General features: G+C 35.4%; 1 protein-coding gene across 6 annotated transcripts in view; it reads right to left on the bottom strand.

Moving 5' to 3' along the window:
- Positions 1-5037: 5037 nt before the first annotated feature.
- The window catches only part of LOC148946124 (sodium-driven chloride bicarbonate exchanger-like), a 184890-nt gene continuing 171053 nt past the window's right edge, over positions 5038-18874 (bottom strand). For all 6 annotated transcript variants that reach the window (XM_089098139.1, XM_089098135.1, XM_089098140.1 and 3 more), the window contains 4 exons: positions 16340-16550; positions 10766-10873; positions 9416-9544; positions 5038-8864 (listed from right to left, as the gene is read on the bottom strand). In XM_089098139.1, the coding sequence (XP_088954265.1) occupies positions 8652-8864; positions 9416-9544; positions 10766-10873; positions 16340-16550 (661 nt within the window). In that variant the 3' untranslated portion in view covers positions 5038-8651. The remainder of the gene's footprint in view (positions 8865-9415; positions 9545-10765; positions 10874-16339; positions 16551-18874) is intronic.

The raw sequence follows: 18874 nt of genomic DNA, 5'->3' as shown, positions 1-18874 counted from the left end.
ACATGAAGTTAAGAAGGACAACCTTGTTTATGTTATTGTAGGCAGAAGACTGGCAGGATCAATACAAGCCACCATAGTATGTAGGAGTACTGTTATTGATGTTAAAAGTAAAAATCACCGTCTAGTAGTATCTAGGGTTAATCTAAAGCTGAGATTTAGGAAAGTTAACTACCTTCTGGGAAGTTATGACGTTGATTAACTCCAGGATGAGTATTACAGAGAATTTTTCCAAGAACAGCTGAATATTAATCTAAAAAGTCTAAAAATGGACAATATAGAAAATGGATGGAATAATTTTAGGAAAATAGTTTGTGAAGTAGCTGTTGGTGTCTTACGGAGGAAAGTTAGAAACGTAGCTAGGAATATCATTGAAAAGGCTTCAACTTTGGTAGAAAGAAGAGGGGCTTGTACAAAAAGTATTCGAGTAGTAAATCATAAAAATAAAGGGAATGTAAAGGAAAGTAGAGACAGCACTAAAATGTGAATTAAAGTGGTGGGAAGTGGAGATCATGGATAAAATTGCTAAAGATCTAGAAGATGCAGCCTGACGGTATAATAGTTAAATATTACATTGTCATGTTGAAAAATAGGGAGGAAAAATCAATATGGACTTGTCCAGTTAGAGATAGGAACGGGGCCACAATTAGTGATAAGAAAAGAATTAAAGAGATTGACAGAGCATTTTGAGAATATACTAAACCGTGACGAGGTTACCGAAAATGATATAGAAAAGAATGAGAAAGTTTTTGACAGTTCACAAGTGAAGGAAGATTTATTTCGCTAAGAAGAAGAATTAGAGACAGTGCTAAAAGGACAAAAAATTATAGCCTCAGGCAATGATGGTGTAGTAAATGTGTTTTTTAAATATGGTGGCTCTGAAATCAGAGACAAATTACTGAAGATTATGAATACGATTTATGGAAAAGGGAAAGTGCCAAGCGATTTAAAAAAAATCTTTAATCAAACCTCTCTATAAGAAAGGTGATAAAAGTGAGTGTGATAATTGTACAGGCATTAGATTGGTTTATGAAGGAAGAAAATTACTTAGTATGATGACACTTTTAGACTTAGAGATGCTGTAGATAAGGTTTTAGGAGAAGAACAATGTAGTTTTAGTAAGGGGAGAGGATGCACCGACCAAATTTTTGATTAATAGTTGAGAAGCACCAAAATAATCAGACCCCTTTAGTCCTCAGTTTTATAGATTAGGAGCAGGTGTTTGATTCAGCCGATAGAAGAGCTCTAGCGAAGGTCACATCCTTGCATTGTATTTACCAGATAAATACACTAAAGTGATTAGTGGTATGTGCGAGAAAAACATTACTGCGGTTAAGCTAGGAAATAAGGTTAGCAATTTGTTTCGTACTGAATCAGGAGTTATACATGGTTGGTTTCGACTCCCATTAATATGGATCATTTTGATAGACTCTGTCCTAAGGACAACGGCAAAGGATGTGAGAGAAGATGGAATCAAGGAAACTTAAACTCTCCTAAACTTAGATTATGTTGGTAATTTGAGCATCCTACATGAAAATTATAGCAAAATGCATGATTTTCTAGAGATTTTGAGACCTCAGGACGCAAGAACAGACTTTAAAATTAATGTTTAGAATACTAAGTAGTTTAGACAGGGAACAAGTGAAGGTGAAGTGGTAATGTTGGGTAAGGAGAACATCAGAGATGTGGATAGCTTCACTTACATAGGTAGTATTACTAGCAAAGATGGTGTGAAGATATTGAAAGGAGAATATCCAAGGCCCAGAGTGTTTTTTCACAGTTGAAAAAACTTTGGAAGAATAGGACGATTTGTTTACGAACCAAGATTGCAATATTGGAAGCGACAGTGATGACAGTGGTCAAGTACGGTTCTGAAACTTGGGTCCTCCGAAAGACGGATGAGGATTTATTAGATATTTTCCAGAGGAATTGCATACGGATTGTTTTGGGTACCCCCCCCCCCCCCGACTGACTGTATTTAAAACAGTAAGCTCAACTAAAACTGTTGTTCTATCCCACTTTCTAGAGCTATAATGAGACAAATGTTGATATTGCTGAGACAAAGGACACGGTCTGAGGATAAAAGATGACAGATTGCCATAGATCCTCCTTTTCAACTAACCATCTAGAGCCAAACGAAAAACAGGTCGTCCCCGAACTGGGTGGAGGTCACAAGAAAGAATTTGTGAGAAATTGAAACTTCTTTGGAGGGTGTAAAGAGGGAGGTTTGAAATCGAAAATTTAGGATGGAGGAGGAGCGTAACAGGAGGAGGAGGAGGGGGGTGTTAGGGAGCCAGAAAATGGGCGAAGACATTTTTATTCCTTATTAGTTATGTTTCGAACGAGCTCTTATGGATCCCTTGCTATGCCAAGAGTCCGAGAGTCTCTCAAAAGTATGCTCCAGAAACGACACGAGTACCCGAGATAATCAAAAGATGCTATGTGCACTTAGTTTTTCAAGTTTCTTACAGTATCTTGGACAGAGCTTAAGGGATCACCTTGCATCTTAGAGGGAGTATTGGAGGAAAATTAGTGTTAATTAGACTTAAAATTTTTACTTGGGGGGGGGGGGTATAGCTAAAGTGAAAGAAGCCAAATGGGTTCACTTCATCAAAATACCATATCTGTAATATCTTAAGAATGGTTTGATGGATGGAGATCAAACATTCAGGCTCTAGTGGACAATGACAATTAAAGAGGGCAGGATAGGGCAAGAAAAATTCAAGTTTAGTTGGGGGGAGGAGAAGGGCTGAACATTTGTTGGCTCTAATCCAGATAAATCTAACAGTTTTGTACTATACGCTACTATGGGACTATTAATCTATGCATGGTTAAACACCAGGTTGTCAAAATGGAGTATCTGCTATAACTCAGGGTAGAGTATTAAGTTGAAACTTCCAAGAAATGTTGAGGGAGACAAGCGGAGGTTAAATTACAACTTGGGAGAAAGGGTAGAGTAAAACAAAAACAAAAAACAATATATGCGTCCGGATAATGAAAAGACCATGTCTGTCATATCCTAGGAACGGAAATTGGCCATCAAAATGACAAATTGTAGGTTCTAGTTCCTTTTCTAGGAGTGAAGTGATTGTACGGCTACCAGCATTCCTCTTGCATCCTTTTTTCCTAACTGTACCTCACAATCCAAAAGAGCAAATGTTGAGCACTTTTGTTCAAAATGGTCAGAAGTTTCAACAAAAATGTCCCGGGTATAACATGACATGAATCTCAGAGCCCAAGGCTGCGGGAGTCACCCCCTGGTATAAAGGTTGTAAATTATGTAAGTTGCTCATTATTTACACATAGTTTTATAATGCAAAATTTAAAAGTAAATTAATGTGTAGTAAAGTAATTACACACCAGATCTTTCAAATTATTTACACTATCTCGTGGCTTAAGGTATTGAGATGAAACTTTGAGGGAGTATTGGACGGGAGAGGGATCAAATGGACTTTACATTTTGGTTTACTGAGGGAGGCAGAAATAAATCAAGACACAATGCGTATCCAGTTCATTGAAATACCGTGTCAACAATTATGTCTGAATTATAGTTTATGCATGATTGAATAGCGAAATACATAAAAAAGCACTACGTACTGCCAGGTTATCAAAATATCGTGTCTGTTATATTGCACGACCAACTTAGGACATTAACTTGAAGCCTTAGTACATCCATTTTTTTTTTAATTTTTTGTCCCTGACCCAGCCTACAGGTCGTATAAGTATTTAGCCGAAAAGAAACAAAAAATACTGGGCCCAAATTTTTCACAAACTCATAACTTTTGATGAGTTTTAAATTTAATGATTTTACGCTTATGGAATCAAAATGAAAAGCAAATTCTTCTACGTCTATATTGTCATCGAAATTATTTTTATAGAGTCCCAGTTACTATCAGCACGGTTTGCTCTTTACTCACAGTTGTTTTTCACGAACAGTTCGATATTGTTGACGATTTGGGCAAACATTAAAGCCCCTAATTAATTAATTCTACTTTGCTCATGTTTTGAGCTTCAGTTTCGCCATAACCAATTCCAGGCGGTAAAATTAAGAGACAGAGAAGTATGGTTCAAAATTTCTGGCGACAAACTGAGTAGATTTTACATGGATTTTCTGTTTTATTATCAATTTCTCTGACTAGTTCCTGAATTTCTAAAATTCGTGTTTTCGTGGTGAATCGTCCCTAGTTCACTCATATTTTGTTTTCCCCAAGAGATGTGTCTACCTTTAGTGATTTTCAAACCTATTTTTCTCCCATCTATTACAATTTTTTCTGAATAGTACACTAAAGACCAAAAGAAGTTACAAAATTTACTTAAAAAGGTTATACCGAGTAAAAAGTCAAAATTTTCGAAAAAAAAAGATCCCTTACAAAAGTAAAACCAATCCACAGTTCTGAGACAAAAAAAAACAACAAAAAACAAGCCAAATCAAAAATCTAATCTGGTCGGTTTAAAATTTTAGTAGTTCTTTCTCTAGTCCAGTCTTTTTCCTTCTTCTTCCTCTTTCTTTCGTTGGTTGATAGCAATGTAATTAGTAGTTTTTTTTTAAGGGTCGCATGAAGCAAAACAAATTCGCTCCATGTAGTTGATGTTTGTTTTCTGTAAATTAAACCATTATTTACTAAGTGACTTGTGGACAATTTCTTAAGTGACTTTTTAGTTCCGATCAGTGACAACCTGGCCTCAAGGCTTAGATTAATATTGTCGACAACTTCAAACACAATCAAACTTTTGGTAATGGGTCTGTGGGACATTGGCAAGACCTGAGTTATTGTCTTTACTTTTATCTTGATTGCGGTTACTACTTTTTCTTGTCCTAATTGCATAACCTTTTCTCCAAGGTTTTCATTGTATTCTAATTTATTCTTTTTCACTTCTTACTGTTTTCTGATCTTTTATTGGCTTTTTTTCGTGTAGTTTATTCATCCTGTGTCCCAGGGATACTAGCCATACACCATATGAAGAAATGTGGTGTTTTCCCCCTAAATAACGCGATAATTTTTGCAATATATTACTATTCTTTACACCAAGAAAAATTAGATCATTAAAACATGTGTTTTATTGCAAAACTGTCTCCCTTCTAAAAAATGAGCCATTCGTCATAATTACAAGACAAAGCACTTTCAAGATATATCTAAAGGAATGAAAAATCAGAGACATGATCTACTGAAGGCCTATTACTACGTACTCTTATACTACGAGGAAACTTAGTTAAATTTGGCATTAAGATATAAAGTAATTGACATAAATATACAATGAAATTGCTATAACATGCTACATAGAGAGAAACATTGATAACTAAATATCCACAGTAAAAACTTAAATATAATCAATCGAAAGGGGAAAAAATGTCAAAAAAGAAAAATTAAATTTTTTCTGTAAAAAAAAGCAAATAAATTTGGTAATACAAATTCATAGATTACGAAGAAGCTCAAAAATGGCAAATAAATCATGGAAAAAACAGGCATTTGAAGATTCATTTTTTTCCTAATTAAAAGTTTGCGCTTTAAAATAATTTTGCATATAAAGAAAGTTCCAAATATCATGGTTGGTAACATATATTGTATGTAGCAATTTGAAATTTTCCCCATTTCAAATTTTCTAATCCGAAAGAGCACAATCCCAGAGTATTTCCGCATTTTTGTATTGCAAAGACCTACGTCCATGTAGTTGATTTTTTTTTTTTTTTTTCGAAAGATAATTCTTTCGTCCTCTTGAAAAGCAGGTGCTTTTCGACATACAACAACTATGTAATCAACAACAGTGTATTTTAAGCAGGTTATACAAAGGTCTTTGGGACCATTCAAGCTTTGTTTTCCAGGAGAGGTAGTAATAATTTTTGTTTATTATGCGTTTTGTAAATAAATCCTTCTCTCTCATATAGGTGAACTGTTTCATAATCTCAAAGCTCAGTTTCTTCCCAATATACACCATTAAATCAATATGTTGCACCAAACAGCGCAGCACAGAGCATGTTGATTACTGTTCTTGAGATTGTTCAGTTTTTCTAACAAGACAAAGACAGAATAGGACAATTTCATTGCTTTAATTGACTGAATATGAAACGCGTAAGTTTAATATATTCACTTCTCTTATAAAAAGGAACAAAGTTTGTTTCAGTTTTTTTTAGATCGTCCTAACTTTTTTTCCAAATGAAAATTTTCTTGGTACTTGTATGATAAACGCCTTACGGTTCAAGTTATTAATTCATTGACGCATTATAGAACCGTTTTTTTTTCGTTATTTTCTTTCAGCTTAGCGTGAGACAAGACAAAAAGAAGTGACAGAAAAGATGGAAAATATATAATTTGGGATGCGATATATATTTGCACATTAGGGAAGTTGGGGGTAAAGTATTTGGACAGTTTGAAGTTAGAAAACAATTCATACCACATAATATGCAGAATAGTTATGCCTAACACATTTTCCATGCAGACCCGCTACACTTTACCCCCACCCCCTTTAACGTGCAAATATATAGCCCAAATTTGTTTCTAAAGTATTATATTTTTTATCTTACTTTGGTATATTTCATTAGGATTGAGTGCCAGAGAAACATATTAGAAGAAAATTAGGTAGGGCGCATATCATACAAGTACTATTTTCTTGAAACCGGTCGGCCCTAAGGTGTGGACATTTTTTGTGGTTAGATTAACAAAGAGAGGATTTAACTCTCTACTATTAGAAAAGGAGCTTTTAGGTCTTTTCCAGGCCCACGTCCTATTCATTTCTATAAACTAATCTTGCATGTTGTTTATAAAAAAAAGTATAGAATTTTTGCTGAAATATGACTTTATGCGTGTACCATATTATGCAATAGTGACGAAATTACTTCTAAATCCGTAAAGTCACCCAAAGGAACGATTTCCCATATTCCCTAATTTGCATACAACCTCGATCGGGAGTGACCAACTCTACACGTTCAAACCTTCATCGCTACATCTTTAAAACAAACTATTGAATTAGAAACCTATATTAAAACGAAACCTACTTAATTAAACCTATTTAATTAAAGCCTATTTAATTAAAATAAACATATTTAATTAAAATCAACTAAATTATGATTGGAATAGATGAATATCATATTTATGCTCCAGCAGAGATAAACATGCTGGTTACTTCAAAGCCTCAATAAGGTAAAACTAAAAATAGGTCTTAATTCCCTTAAATAAATTAAGGATAATACTGCAAATGCTGATATCTTACGTTACGGCGTCAAAACCTATAGTTGCTGCCATCAGCAGAAAATTTCCACAGAATAAAATCATTCAGCTGCCTTGAAAAAAGAAAACAAAATAAACTGAATCGAAACCAAAGTAGCTACGGTAATCCAAAAGACGAAATGGTTCAAAATAAAAATATGCACTTCCCAAACACAGGATCAGCTTCTGTATCCAGGGGGGAGGGGGGACACAAGGTTTGAACCCCTCCCCCTTTGAATTTTTTTTCCGAATCGTAAAAAAGTAACAACATTCATATAAACTAATCTCTGATGTATTTTTTAAAGTTTTGTTTTGTAGACCACCATGAAGTTTTTTCCCTGAAACATCTTCAGTTTCCAAAGCATATAAAAAAAGGGTTTAAAAAGCTGCTATTTCTAACTATACCAGCTAGCAAAAAAAAAAAAAGCGTCACATTTTTTGGAAAACATTGAAAACTTCCAAGCATCTTCAGTCAAGGAACCCACTAGAAAATGGTTCCAATCAATTAATCCCAGGTTTAAAGTCTTGCAAAAAGTGTCACATAACACCTTTTAAATTACCGTAGCCAAGACATCATAACTATCCCCCTACCTGCACTATTCAAATGAGAGCTGGTAGTTGACATTAATTTACCAGTCGATTTCATATCTATTCCTTTTAGTTGATTTTCCAGTTGCTTAACATGAGTCAATTTCCCGAAAAAATAAATGGATTTGCCCGCAAAACTTGCAGCTAGTCACATAAACGCAGCTTTCTTATGAAATTCAGTCTAATGAACCGATGGTAACTAGTAAAATACAAATTTTCTTTGGCCTTTTTATAATATCGGATCAATAGGACCAATCAATATAATTGGAGATCTTTCAAAATTGCTATATATAAACAGGAACATACTCCAAACGAGAATGGGACTACATTGCAGACTATATATCAAAATAAAATCACACACAAAAAAAGATTATTTCATGATCAAGTCTCAAAGCCCTATACCGTGGAGAAAGGGCGGATGAGGAAGGAGGAAGGAGGGGGGAGGGGGGGGGGTTGGTTGAATCCTTTAAAAAATTGTAAAACATCATTTACACCCATTTTAGTGATTTAAGGTATTCTGTACAAACCAAGTTTTTAGTATTGTTGAATGTTTGGTAGCATTATATTCAATCAAGAAGAGTAAGTTAGGAAGAAAATCATACTGCAAGTAATAAATCTATTGATTCGGCAGTTTAAATATGACTGGCAGTTATTTGTGTGGGGTTATTTATATACGGTAAAAAAACATATTCAATCCAAAACCTAGTATATAAACAAAGTGGAATCCAATATTTACAAACAAAGCACCAAATTAGACACTAAAAATGACCTACACAGTAAGAGTGTCTATGACTTTCAGATAAAAAAAAAATCAAAAAAATCTAGCACTGGTTTATGGATAATGTCACTGGACATAAAACAATTTTATTTCCGTCTTCTAGTTTCATTTTCCTGTTCAAGTTTGAGTTGGTTAGAAGAGTTCAGATTTTTCCAAACACCAGATTTTTTCACTTCTTTCGAAATATTCATTTTTTGCTGAGGAACTGTCATTATGTTTCCGTTTGGAAGCTCGATATGGATTCTACCAGACAAATTTTGGGGAAGGAACTTACTTTCTTCTGTCTCTCCATCAACGCCCTACAAAAGATAATACCATTAGAACACGAACTATCCAATAGTCTTGCGATGGCTTTTGATAGAGAGAGAGAGAGAGAGAGAGAGAGAGAGAGAGAGAGAGACAGAGAGAGAGAGAGAGAGAGAGAGAGAGAGAGAGAGAGAGAGAGAGAGAGAGAGAGAGAGAGAGAGAGAGAGAGAGAGAGAGAGAGAGAGAGAGAGAGAGAGAGAGAGAGAGAGAGAGAGAGAGGATAAATAGAGATAGATAGATATATATATAGATAGAGATAGAGAGAGAGATAGAGAGATATAGAGACATAGAGACAGATAGAGAGATAGAGACAGAGATAGAGAGAAAGAGAGAGAGAGAGAGAGAGAGAGAGAGAGAGAGAGAGAGAGAGAGAGAGAGAGAGAAGAAAGAGAGGGATAGAGAGAAATGGAAGAAAAGAAAGAGACGGAGAGAGAGAAATAGAGAGAAAAGAAAGAGAGGGAGAGAGAGAAAGTTTTTTTAAAACAGGGATTGACAGGAAAATTTAGACAGGAATGGTTGATTGGAAACGAATAAAACTAAATACTTCTTCAGCAAGTCGAAGGAGTTCCTTCTTCTTCTTTGTGCTATCTGGGAGGGCATCATCGAGGGCTTTCAGTTCATACTGAGTAAAAATTAAGTCCAGCATTTTTCTCACGGCAATCATGATCACCAACTGAAAAGGAAACAGAAAAGGATATAGCTTCATAAGGACAGTCATACTGTGTTTAAAACAATGAAGCTAGCATATTCTCAACTTCTTTTCTCATCGACAAAAATTGTGCTTATTCTTTTTATTTAATGCAGTTGCTGTGCGTTTTTGTACATTTATTTTGTCTTTTGAAGGGAGACAAAAAAATATCCTAGTACAACTCAGTTTCCGCTAAGTTTAACGGTTCAAACAACATTAGAAAAATCAGATCTTATTAGTCCCCCTCCCTTACCGAAAAAAACAACGAAAAAAAAAATTAAGAGATGAATGTGACAGGTCTAACCATATTACTTTAAAGTTGGAATTTTATCCCAATGTTTTAAGAACAACTCATGAAACACAAGGGTAGTTTAATTAGAACAATAGGAAGCTTTTTTAAAAGTACTAAAAAAAGTCAGCGTAAAGAGCGGGTGTTGAGGAAGGGGCAATCCCGTTCATACACGTAATAATTTCTGTTCGTTTTAAGTTTTAATGTTGCTCCTTGCTTTCAGTTGAAAACACTTGTTTTTTTTTATTTAATAAAAACATATGTCCATTGTTTAGAATGTCCCATCCTGGTTCAACTAAAATTAAATCCAGTTTTGTAGTATTTACACAGAATTATTTCTACTAAAATTTAACAGCAATTTTGTTGAAAGTTTAAAATAAGATCAGCGACGACTCAACGATACACTTCCCTTGAGTGATACACTTCACTCTTTCTTGAGTGATACACTTCACTCTTTCTTGAGTGATACACTTCTTTCTTGAGTGATACACTTCACTCTTTGAATACACTTCACTCTTTCTTTGTCATCTATTTTTAAATAGAGGAAGCCTCTATTTTTGCACTCTAGGAAAGTCGGAATTAGTTTTTAGTGCAGAGATCATTTGCAGAAGGATAGGGAGGGTGTTGGGGAAGGAGAGCACACACACAGTCAAATTTCTTAAGACAAATATTAGTAGATGATCATTATCTCATACAAAGAAATTTCCCTCTGTATCCGATAATTTTTGACTATGGAGACAAAACATAATTGACTTTTTTGTTTTGTTTTATTATTCAAATTAGAAAGCATCAAATAGAAAGCGTGTTTTGCTTTACATTTGGCAATAAGTAAAAGATTAGTAGCATATAGGAAATTTTTTATAGACCTGTTTCAGCGAATCCTATCCTACAAAAAAGAAGAAAGTTCTATTTCTCACCATAAGAGGAAATGAAATTGATATCGCATCAATAGTCTTGACCACCCAAAGAAGAACAAAGCACACCAATTGAATGAATGTGAATAAATGCACACGGCTAAGAGATACCTGGAAATGAAAAAAATACTAGTTAAAGAAAGAAAAAAAAACGATAGAGGAGTCTTCACGCATGCGAGACAAAAGAGGGAAACAACTCTTTACTCAACGAAAAACATTAGGATCCTTCAATGGAAAACTATTCAAGGCATTGCTGTGAATGGCTTTGGTCAGTTACACAGGGGGTTACCAACCCTGCCTTGAGAGCCAAAGGGCGGTAAGCACCGCAGGGTAACGACTTTGGACCATTTTTCGGGACACCATAATCTACGGATAAGACAGGTCAGATCACAAATGTAAGGATAAGCAAAACTGCCAAATTGCTCAATAGCACCTATTTTTCACGTGTGTGTCTATCTCCTTTTCTGATCTTTTTAATTAAGAGACAAACTTTAGGTGCAAACATGATTTCATTTCTTGTTATCTTATCTTTGATGTTATGCAGTTCTTGCGAAGCAATGCCATCCTCAAAGAGTCCATTGTCTGTATTGTTTTAAAAGGACAAGTACTGATATAGCTGGGAATTATGTATATGATAATTCCATATTTTATTCAACAGAAAACCAATATTTTTCCGAATTCCTTAGAATAAAATTACCCTATAAATCACTGAGACTGCAACCACTCTTTACACCACAGTTTTACTAGATATATCCTAATAAAATGCCAGAATGCAATAAATGTAAACAATTGGTGCTAACAATTGTTTGTTTACCAATTGTCTTTAAAACAGCTGAATTTAAAGTTTTAAACATTCTCAGAGCAGTGCGGTAATAACTGTTCAGATTTCAAAATCTATAGTTTAAAAAAGTGAGAATTTAGCGTAAAAGCAGGGGGTTGAGGGAGGAGGGCAGTAATCTTCCTTATATATAGGATAAGTCCTGTATTTTTTAATTTTAATGTCGCTTTACTAGCATCAACAAATTTAATTTTTCCGTTTATTTTTAGTGTTCTACTAAGATTTATCTTAAATATGAGAAAGACCATCGTTTAGAACAAAACCTTAACCCCTTTGTTCTAAACGCAAAAATTCAAATTTGTATGTATTTAGAAACTTTGTTAAAAAAAAAAAATAATAATAATAATATCGTTTCTGCCACCAATGGGGACTGTCTGCCCTTAACGTCCGCATTGTGCGCTTAGTCCAAGAATATTCATCCAAATGAAAGGAATCTAGGGGGCGATCTGAAAAACTTCTCATCGAAAACTGAAAAAATTGCGTCTACGTAAAACTGCATTTTTTTGGAGGGTGAATTTCAATCCTGACTTAAATTAAAACAAAAAGACATTATCTCAACTAAGACCGCACTGTTACCCCCGTTCAATCCCAGGAAATTTTTGTGGTATTCTGGCTTTGCTATAAAAAAAAAAAAAAAAAAAAAAAAAAAAAAAAAAAAAAAAAAGAGATTTCATATATTTTTTAAAGATGAAATCTATAAAAACTCTGTTTATACTAGTTAAACTTCACAAGAAAAAAAAATTCCCAACATCATTTCATGGCAATCAATTCAGAACTTTTTTTATCCACTTAGATCCTTCTTCTAATTCCAGTTTAAACATTAATTTTTCAGTAGAATTAAAATTCACCCTCAACCCTTTGAGGGAGTTGAAAGGGAAGGAACAATACTATACTCAGTTGTAGTAAGTCATCGCTCTTCATATTAAGTTTAATTTCAATGTCCATTGTAATTTCTGTTCCTGTTAGGCTTCATTTCTTCGTTCTTAGTAAGTTCTGTTCACTTTAAATACACCGTATGCAAGGCAATTTAGACTCACTTCAGGTTTTAAATTCACTCGTTACTCCTACTGCTACTACTAACAACTCACTACAGCATCAAGCCACCAGAGGCCAACAAGATTGCGCACTCTTCTCCTCCACCCCGATCAATTCAAAGCTTCACTCTTTACCCCTCCTCCTAGTGAAGATTCAATATCCTTTAAATCCTTCCTTATAACCTCGTTCCAAACCATTCAGGGGGAATCTGCTTTTAGTTTGGCACCAGATGAAAAAACTACCCGTGAAATCGTTACTTTTCTTTGAAATACTTTTTTGTTAAGTTTCCTTTTTAACGCTTAACTGGCAGGGAGAAAAAATTACACTAACGGAAAAGTTGGGTCTGTGGGACCCCACTTTTTTCAAACTTCAGAAAAATAGTGCTGCAAATTTATCCCAATTTCGCTTACAAAATATTCAGATAAATCAGTTAGAAATAATAAAACACAAAAATCCTTGCACTATTCGCATTTGGGGCAGAGGAGCTTGACATGTTCCACACATACATTTTTTTGGCATGAACTGCAGGTATGTTTGGATTTTTTGTCGTTACTTAGGGGCAAATGATGCAACGACCTTTTTGGTCATTGGAACCTGAAGAACAAACACGGGGAAAGAAACTGACATTCTCAGCTGAAAATCATATATGGTTCCTGATCAAATTACGCAGTGCTCGTGGGATCCTTTGTCGGGTTGCTCTGATCCTCAGTTGCGGGTCGCTGAGGGATCGTCCTAGCTCTATCAGCATTTTTTTTTGGGGGGGAGGGGGTTCAACTCTTTTCTTTGGGTGTTGAGTAGCTCAGAATGGCATTGACACCACCTATGTCCATGATCGCATGCCACACCTTCTTGGACCATCTTCTCGTGTGGCGGCTAGTCGTTTAAGTGGACCGGGACCACTTTTGGTCTAGAGAGTCCACTCTATTTTTATTGCGCTGTACACCATGATGATCTCTGGTGTACTACTCTCAAGTGCTGCTGTCTCAGCAGCAATGTTCAATTGCTGCTGAAAAGGAGATCAACAAAGCAAAAATAACTGTTGTTTTTTCTTTGGAAAATACGACATCAGGTTCAAATGGTCTCTAAATTTGAAGATGGACGAGTCGGATTCCCTTGTACGACTAGCAAAGAAAGAGGGTAGATCTCTCTTTCGTTCTTTCTCACCGTGTTTACGTATGTCATTCTCAAGGGTCTGAGCATTTCAATGAGTTCTATGGACATGAACCAGTTGTTGGATGTGATGTTGATGTTCTAGCTCTTCAAGAGATCGACAAGGTTCATGTTGACGTTTTAACTGAAGCATTGTGACTTTCTACTATAGGTGTCTCGTTTCCAGAGTAGACAAAAACTTTAGATAGATATAATGTCTTCAAGACCACTAGACATTAAATCTTGAATCCAAACTTGTTCGGTTTAGAACGAATTTATTTCTTGAATTTGCACCATTCTATAAGTGCAACTAGCATTTCATCAATCGCCAAGTACTCGCCTGGTGAGTAATTTGCTTTGCAGTTTACGATGAAGAGGTCAAAAACTTCTTTGATGGAAGCTAGATGTCCGACTTTTTCGTGACATGTGTGCATATCATTGAACTGAAGATAGTTTTCCAGATACTAGAATTGCTTCAGGCTCATTGTAGCGTGGAAAATGTCCCACCTTGTTCCATGAGCTGCAAAGAGACCTTCGCAATCTTCACTGCCGGACTTGAATACTCTAGAGAGATACAGAAGGTCTAAAAAGGCTCGCATCTCTATGATGTCGACTGGTTGCAAGGACGTTTGCTTATCTACAATACAAGTTATAATGCAGATGGTACTCGTCAGTACTCGGTCTTCTCAAGGATTTCTCAAGGTCTTCTCAAGGACGTTTGCTTATCTACAATACAAGTTATAATGCAGATGGTACTCGTCAGTACTCGGTCTTTTCAAGGACGTTTGCTTATCTACAATACAAGTTATAATGCAGATGGTACTCGTCAGTACTCGGTCTTCTCAAGGTCTTTTCAAGGACGTTTGCTTATCTACAATACAAGTTATAATGCAGATGGTACTCGTCAGTACTCGGTCTTCTCAAGGAATTCTCAAGGTCTTCTCAAGGACGTTTGCTTATCTACAATACAAGTTATAATGCAGATGGTACTCGTCAGTACTCGGTCTTCTCAAGGATTTCTCAAGATCTTCTCAAGGACGTTTGCTTATCTACAATACAAGTTATAATGCAGATGGTACTCGTCAGTACTCGGTCTTCTCAAGGATTTCTCAAGGTCTTCTCAAGGACGTTTGATTATCTACAATACAAGTTATAATACAGATGGTACTCGTCAGTACTCGGTCTTCTCAAGGTCTTCTGAAGGACGTTTGCTTATCTACAATACAAGTTATAATGCAGATGGTACTCGTCAGTCTCGGCATTGGTGTGAAGGACGGTCTTCTCAAGGATTTTGGCTGTGATGAAAGGTCCCATGCTTTTTCAGGGGGTTTTAGGTCTTTGTATCCTTTGAGACCTGAAAAAAGTATAACAAGAATACAGGTTCTCATTTCTCCTCTGTAAGAAGTATCTGGCTTGTTTGTAGCATTGCTCCAGATTGTCAGTTGTTTCATAGGAGACCATATTCTAGCTATAAATGATCTTTACAAGCTTTAAAAACCAAAGAAAATTAAAATTACCCAAAGAAATAAACTAAAGAGGGTCCAGTAGAAACGAAAATCTTTTCCTCTCGAATGTAGGACACTTAAGTAAGATGACATCAAAGTAATTGTTCTAAAAACTAAAATTTGATTTCTCTGCTAAGCCACAAAAAAGTTATACAAACTGCAAGGCGGGGTCTGCTAGACCCTGGAGCCCTGTATCTCTGCACCTGTAAGCGATTTTGACATGTTCTTTTACCGAGGTTTAGTACTCAGCTGGTCCGAAGATTACACGAGATATTAGCCTCCTAGCATAACACATTAGTACGAAGTGGACAAAAAACTTATTTCTGGGGTCTGAGAGATTTCAACCTGTCAGTTGAGGGTTAATTGATTCATAAACACACTGATATAAACAAAAATAATTCCTGAAAATTTTGACAGGAATTCACCGTTTATTGGGAGCCAGTTCTTTGTTTCTTTCTTTCTTTCGCACTACAAGGAATTAAGGATCTTAATTTGGAGCCAATACAATAAGGACTCATTCTGGGAGTCCTAAAATTTATTTTTTTTTACATTAGGTTTCCCTTCGTCCGGGGAAGTAAAGCTGTTTGTGTATTTTATTGAGTTTTTAAAAACAGAGAAATCCTCTCGGAGATTCTCTTCGGTTGAACCATAAAACTCCATCATCAACTATCATCAATATCATCAACAACATCTTTATCATCAACTAGGGATCAACTACAGTGCAACCAATGATACTATGAAGCAAAAAGATCATATGACATCTTAGAAAAAGTTATAGATAAAATATTAGGTATGGATAGTTTACAAGATGGCTGCTAGATAGGTGGATCAAAGGTGGTGATAACTGAGTGTTTCCGTGGCCACCTAAAATTTATTTTGCTCGGATTTGAAGGTAGGTTTTGTCAAATTTCGTTTAAATTTTAAAGCCTTTTCAGGTGACAAGAGGGATATGGAAAGCCTCTCAACTAAATTTCAGTAAAATCCTCTCATACAAAGTGTGCACCTGACATCTGTTACGTCATTGGAAGGATGGTGAAAAATAGAACTCACTTTTCTGAGATATATCCTATCTGGCTGATATTTGTTTGGCATGAACATGATCTTAATTCTTTCATAGAATTGCATGTCATCAAGTGGTGAAGTACCCATGAACAAGAAGACTCCATAAAGCACCGGCATTGGAATATATTGCAGAACTGGGGTCAAAAATACAGACAAACCAACCATCAAGAAAATCAGAATGTGGGTCACACGTTGCTCTCTAAAGAAAAAATTTATCAGTCTCAGGGCAATAGCAAATTTTGTCGGGAATGGTTAAAAGAAAAAAAGAAGAAAAATTTATAATAATCTACACACGGTTTGGTCATGATATGTCGCAAAAAATAGTACCCACATCAGCTTTCTAACTGAAGTGTCGTAAAGAATTGAATATAAAAAGAAAGAAAAGAACAAATTTTTATCATAGAATATTGTGCTTAAAAAAGCTTGAGCTGATTCAACAAAAGTAAATACTTTCTAATCCTCGACCACACAAAATGTAATCTGCCCGAATTTTGTATTTGAATTTGCTATAAATTTTATCTCCAGGAATATTTTTTAACTATTAAAAATAGAATCTCCAAAACAGTATTTGTACATACGGTGCAACAAAAGAATAATTTCATGTTCAATAAGCTTCAGATTTTTCGGAGATTATCCGAACTTTCAACAGTTTTACGGAGAGATTTTCTCAGCAAAACAAAACAGAACACTTAATAAAAATTTTGCATACCCAATTCCATGTAACAAGAAAGAACACAAATTACATTTCTGATATTTATTTTTTCTGATTTGAAAAATAGATGAGTAGTAAAAAAACACATATTAATTAAATTAAAATTGCAAAATTAGTACCAAAATTACATTAAATTACTAAAAATCACATAGTTTGTTAAAGTCAACGCAGCTTCGCTGACTAAGTAAAGAGCAACATGCACTTCAAGTATTAGTTTATTTCCCCCTTCGCTACTTAATATAGAAGGAAGGGTCTTTGAAACTTGAGAAGGGGATCATTTGATAGTAAATTAGATAACTAGTGCCCTACCTAAAGATTTTGAACTTCCATCGAAATTTTGCCCTATACATGATGAAATGCTTCATATTTGGACATTCAGCCAAAATCGGAGTCTTTTTCTTTTGACACGTTTACGTTCGGTAAGAATTATGGAACATTCTACTGTTTGGCATCCTCAAAATTCTCATATTCCATTACAGGTCAGGCTCAAAATTTGTCAGTGCATTTATGAACTAGACTTTAATTTGTGCACTGAAAAAGAGATTTCAGCAGTTGTTGAACCGCTCCAAAAATTATATTTCATGGCAACAGTGTCAATTATCTTTCGTGGCAACAGTGAACTATGTCCGTTTGACTCAGTTTTCGTAAATTGATGCCAGATTTTGACGGAGATTTATCCTCCTTTTCATTGTGAATTGGCCCCATACAAATGACTTTTGGCTCATACAAAATGAGTCATTCAAAAAGTGTTCTGAGATAGGTATACTTGAATGTTTTACTGCTACTACTACTACTGACAACTCACCGCAGCACCAAGCCACATGAGGCAAACACAGCTCCTCCTCTATCCCAATCTATTCACAGCCTCCCTCTTTACACCCTCCCAGTAAGTTCCCATTCACTTTAAATTTTTCTTTATGACATCCTCCCACCTCAACCGCGAACGACCTGCATTCCGTTTAGCCCTAGGTGGTTGACCGAAAAGGACAATCTTCGGCAATCTGCAATCCTTCATCCGCAGAACGTGCCAAAGTTTTTTAATTGTAAAAAAAAACACCCAAATAATACGGGAAAACTGATCAGATCGGAAACTCAGCATCTTATTAAACTATTCTATTCTTATTAAACTATTCTATTCTTATTAAACTGGGAGTTTAATAAGAATTACAAAATCAAGCGCGACTGAGAGCAAGAGATTATCCAGCAGAGCTAGAAACTATCCAGGCAGGCTAGATACTAATTTATATAAATTTCTATATCAAATAGAGGTCAAAGTTTATTAGGATCCAACATTATTTTTTTGAAAAAGTGTAGTTTTGATTTTGCACCTATTGTCTAAGTAGTTCTTTATCTTTGATCCAACCTAGGAAAAAAGGCAATAGGAAAAAAGGGCCTAAAAACAAAAATTAGTGAATGCTTTATCGAGGTTTGAGTAATTATTTTTATGATTCTTATGCATCATCAACTGACCATACCCTTTGACAGAACACTCCATTCAAACCCAAAGTACATTATGCATAATTCGTCTGTATGTCAAAAGAGAGTATACTGCGGTTGACTTGGGGTGTGTGTAGTACTACATCGCGTGTATCCGAACTGGATAGTGCGACTTAAGTTCAAAATATTGTCTGTATACAGACGAGAGACAAATTGAGACCGGCGAGGATGAACGACGAGGGAGCAGCGGACCGCACATCAAGAACTCCAAAGAATATCAAAGTATATTAGTAATCAAGGTATACAAAATAATTCGTCTGTGTGTCAGAAGAGAATATGTACAACTGTGTTTGTTTTTGCCATGGCCCAAAGAG

Source organism: Artemia sp. Qi Xiang Cuo, chromosome 12 (assembly GCF_049724085.1).
Source record: "Artemia sp. Qi Xiang Cuo chromosome 12, ASM4972408v1, whole genome shotgun sequence".
Classification (NCBI taxonomy): domain Eukaryota; kingdom Metazoa; phylum Arthropoda; class Branchiopoda; order Anostraca; family Artemiidae; genus Artemia; species Artemia sp. Qi Xiang Cuo.
This window is presented reverse-complemented; position numbering and strand designations above follow the sequence as displayed.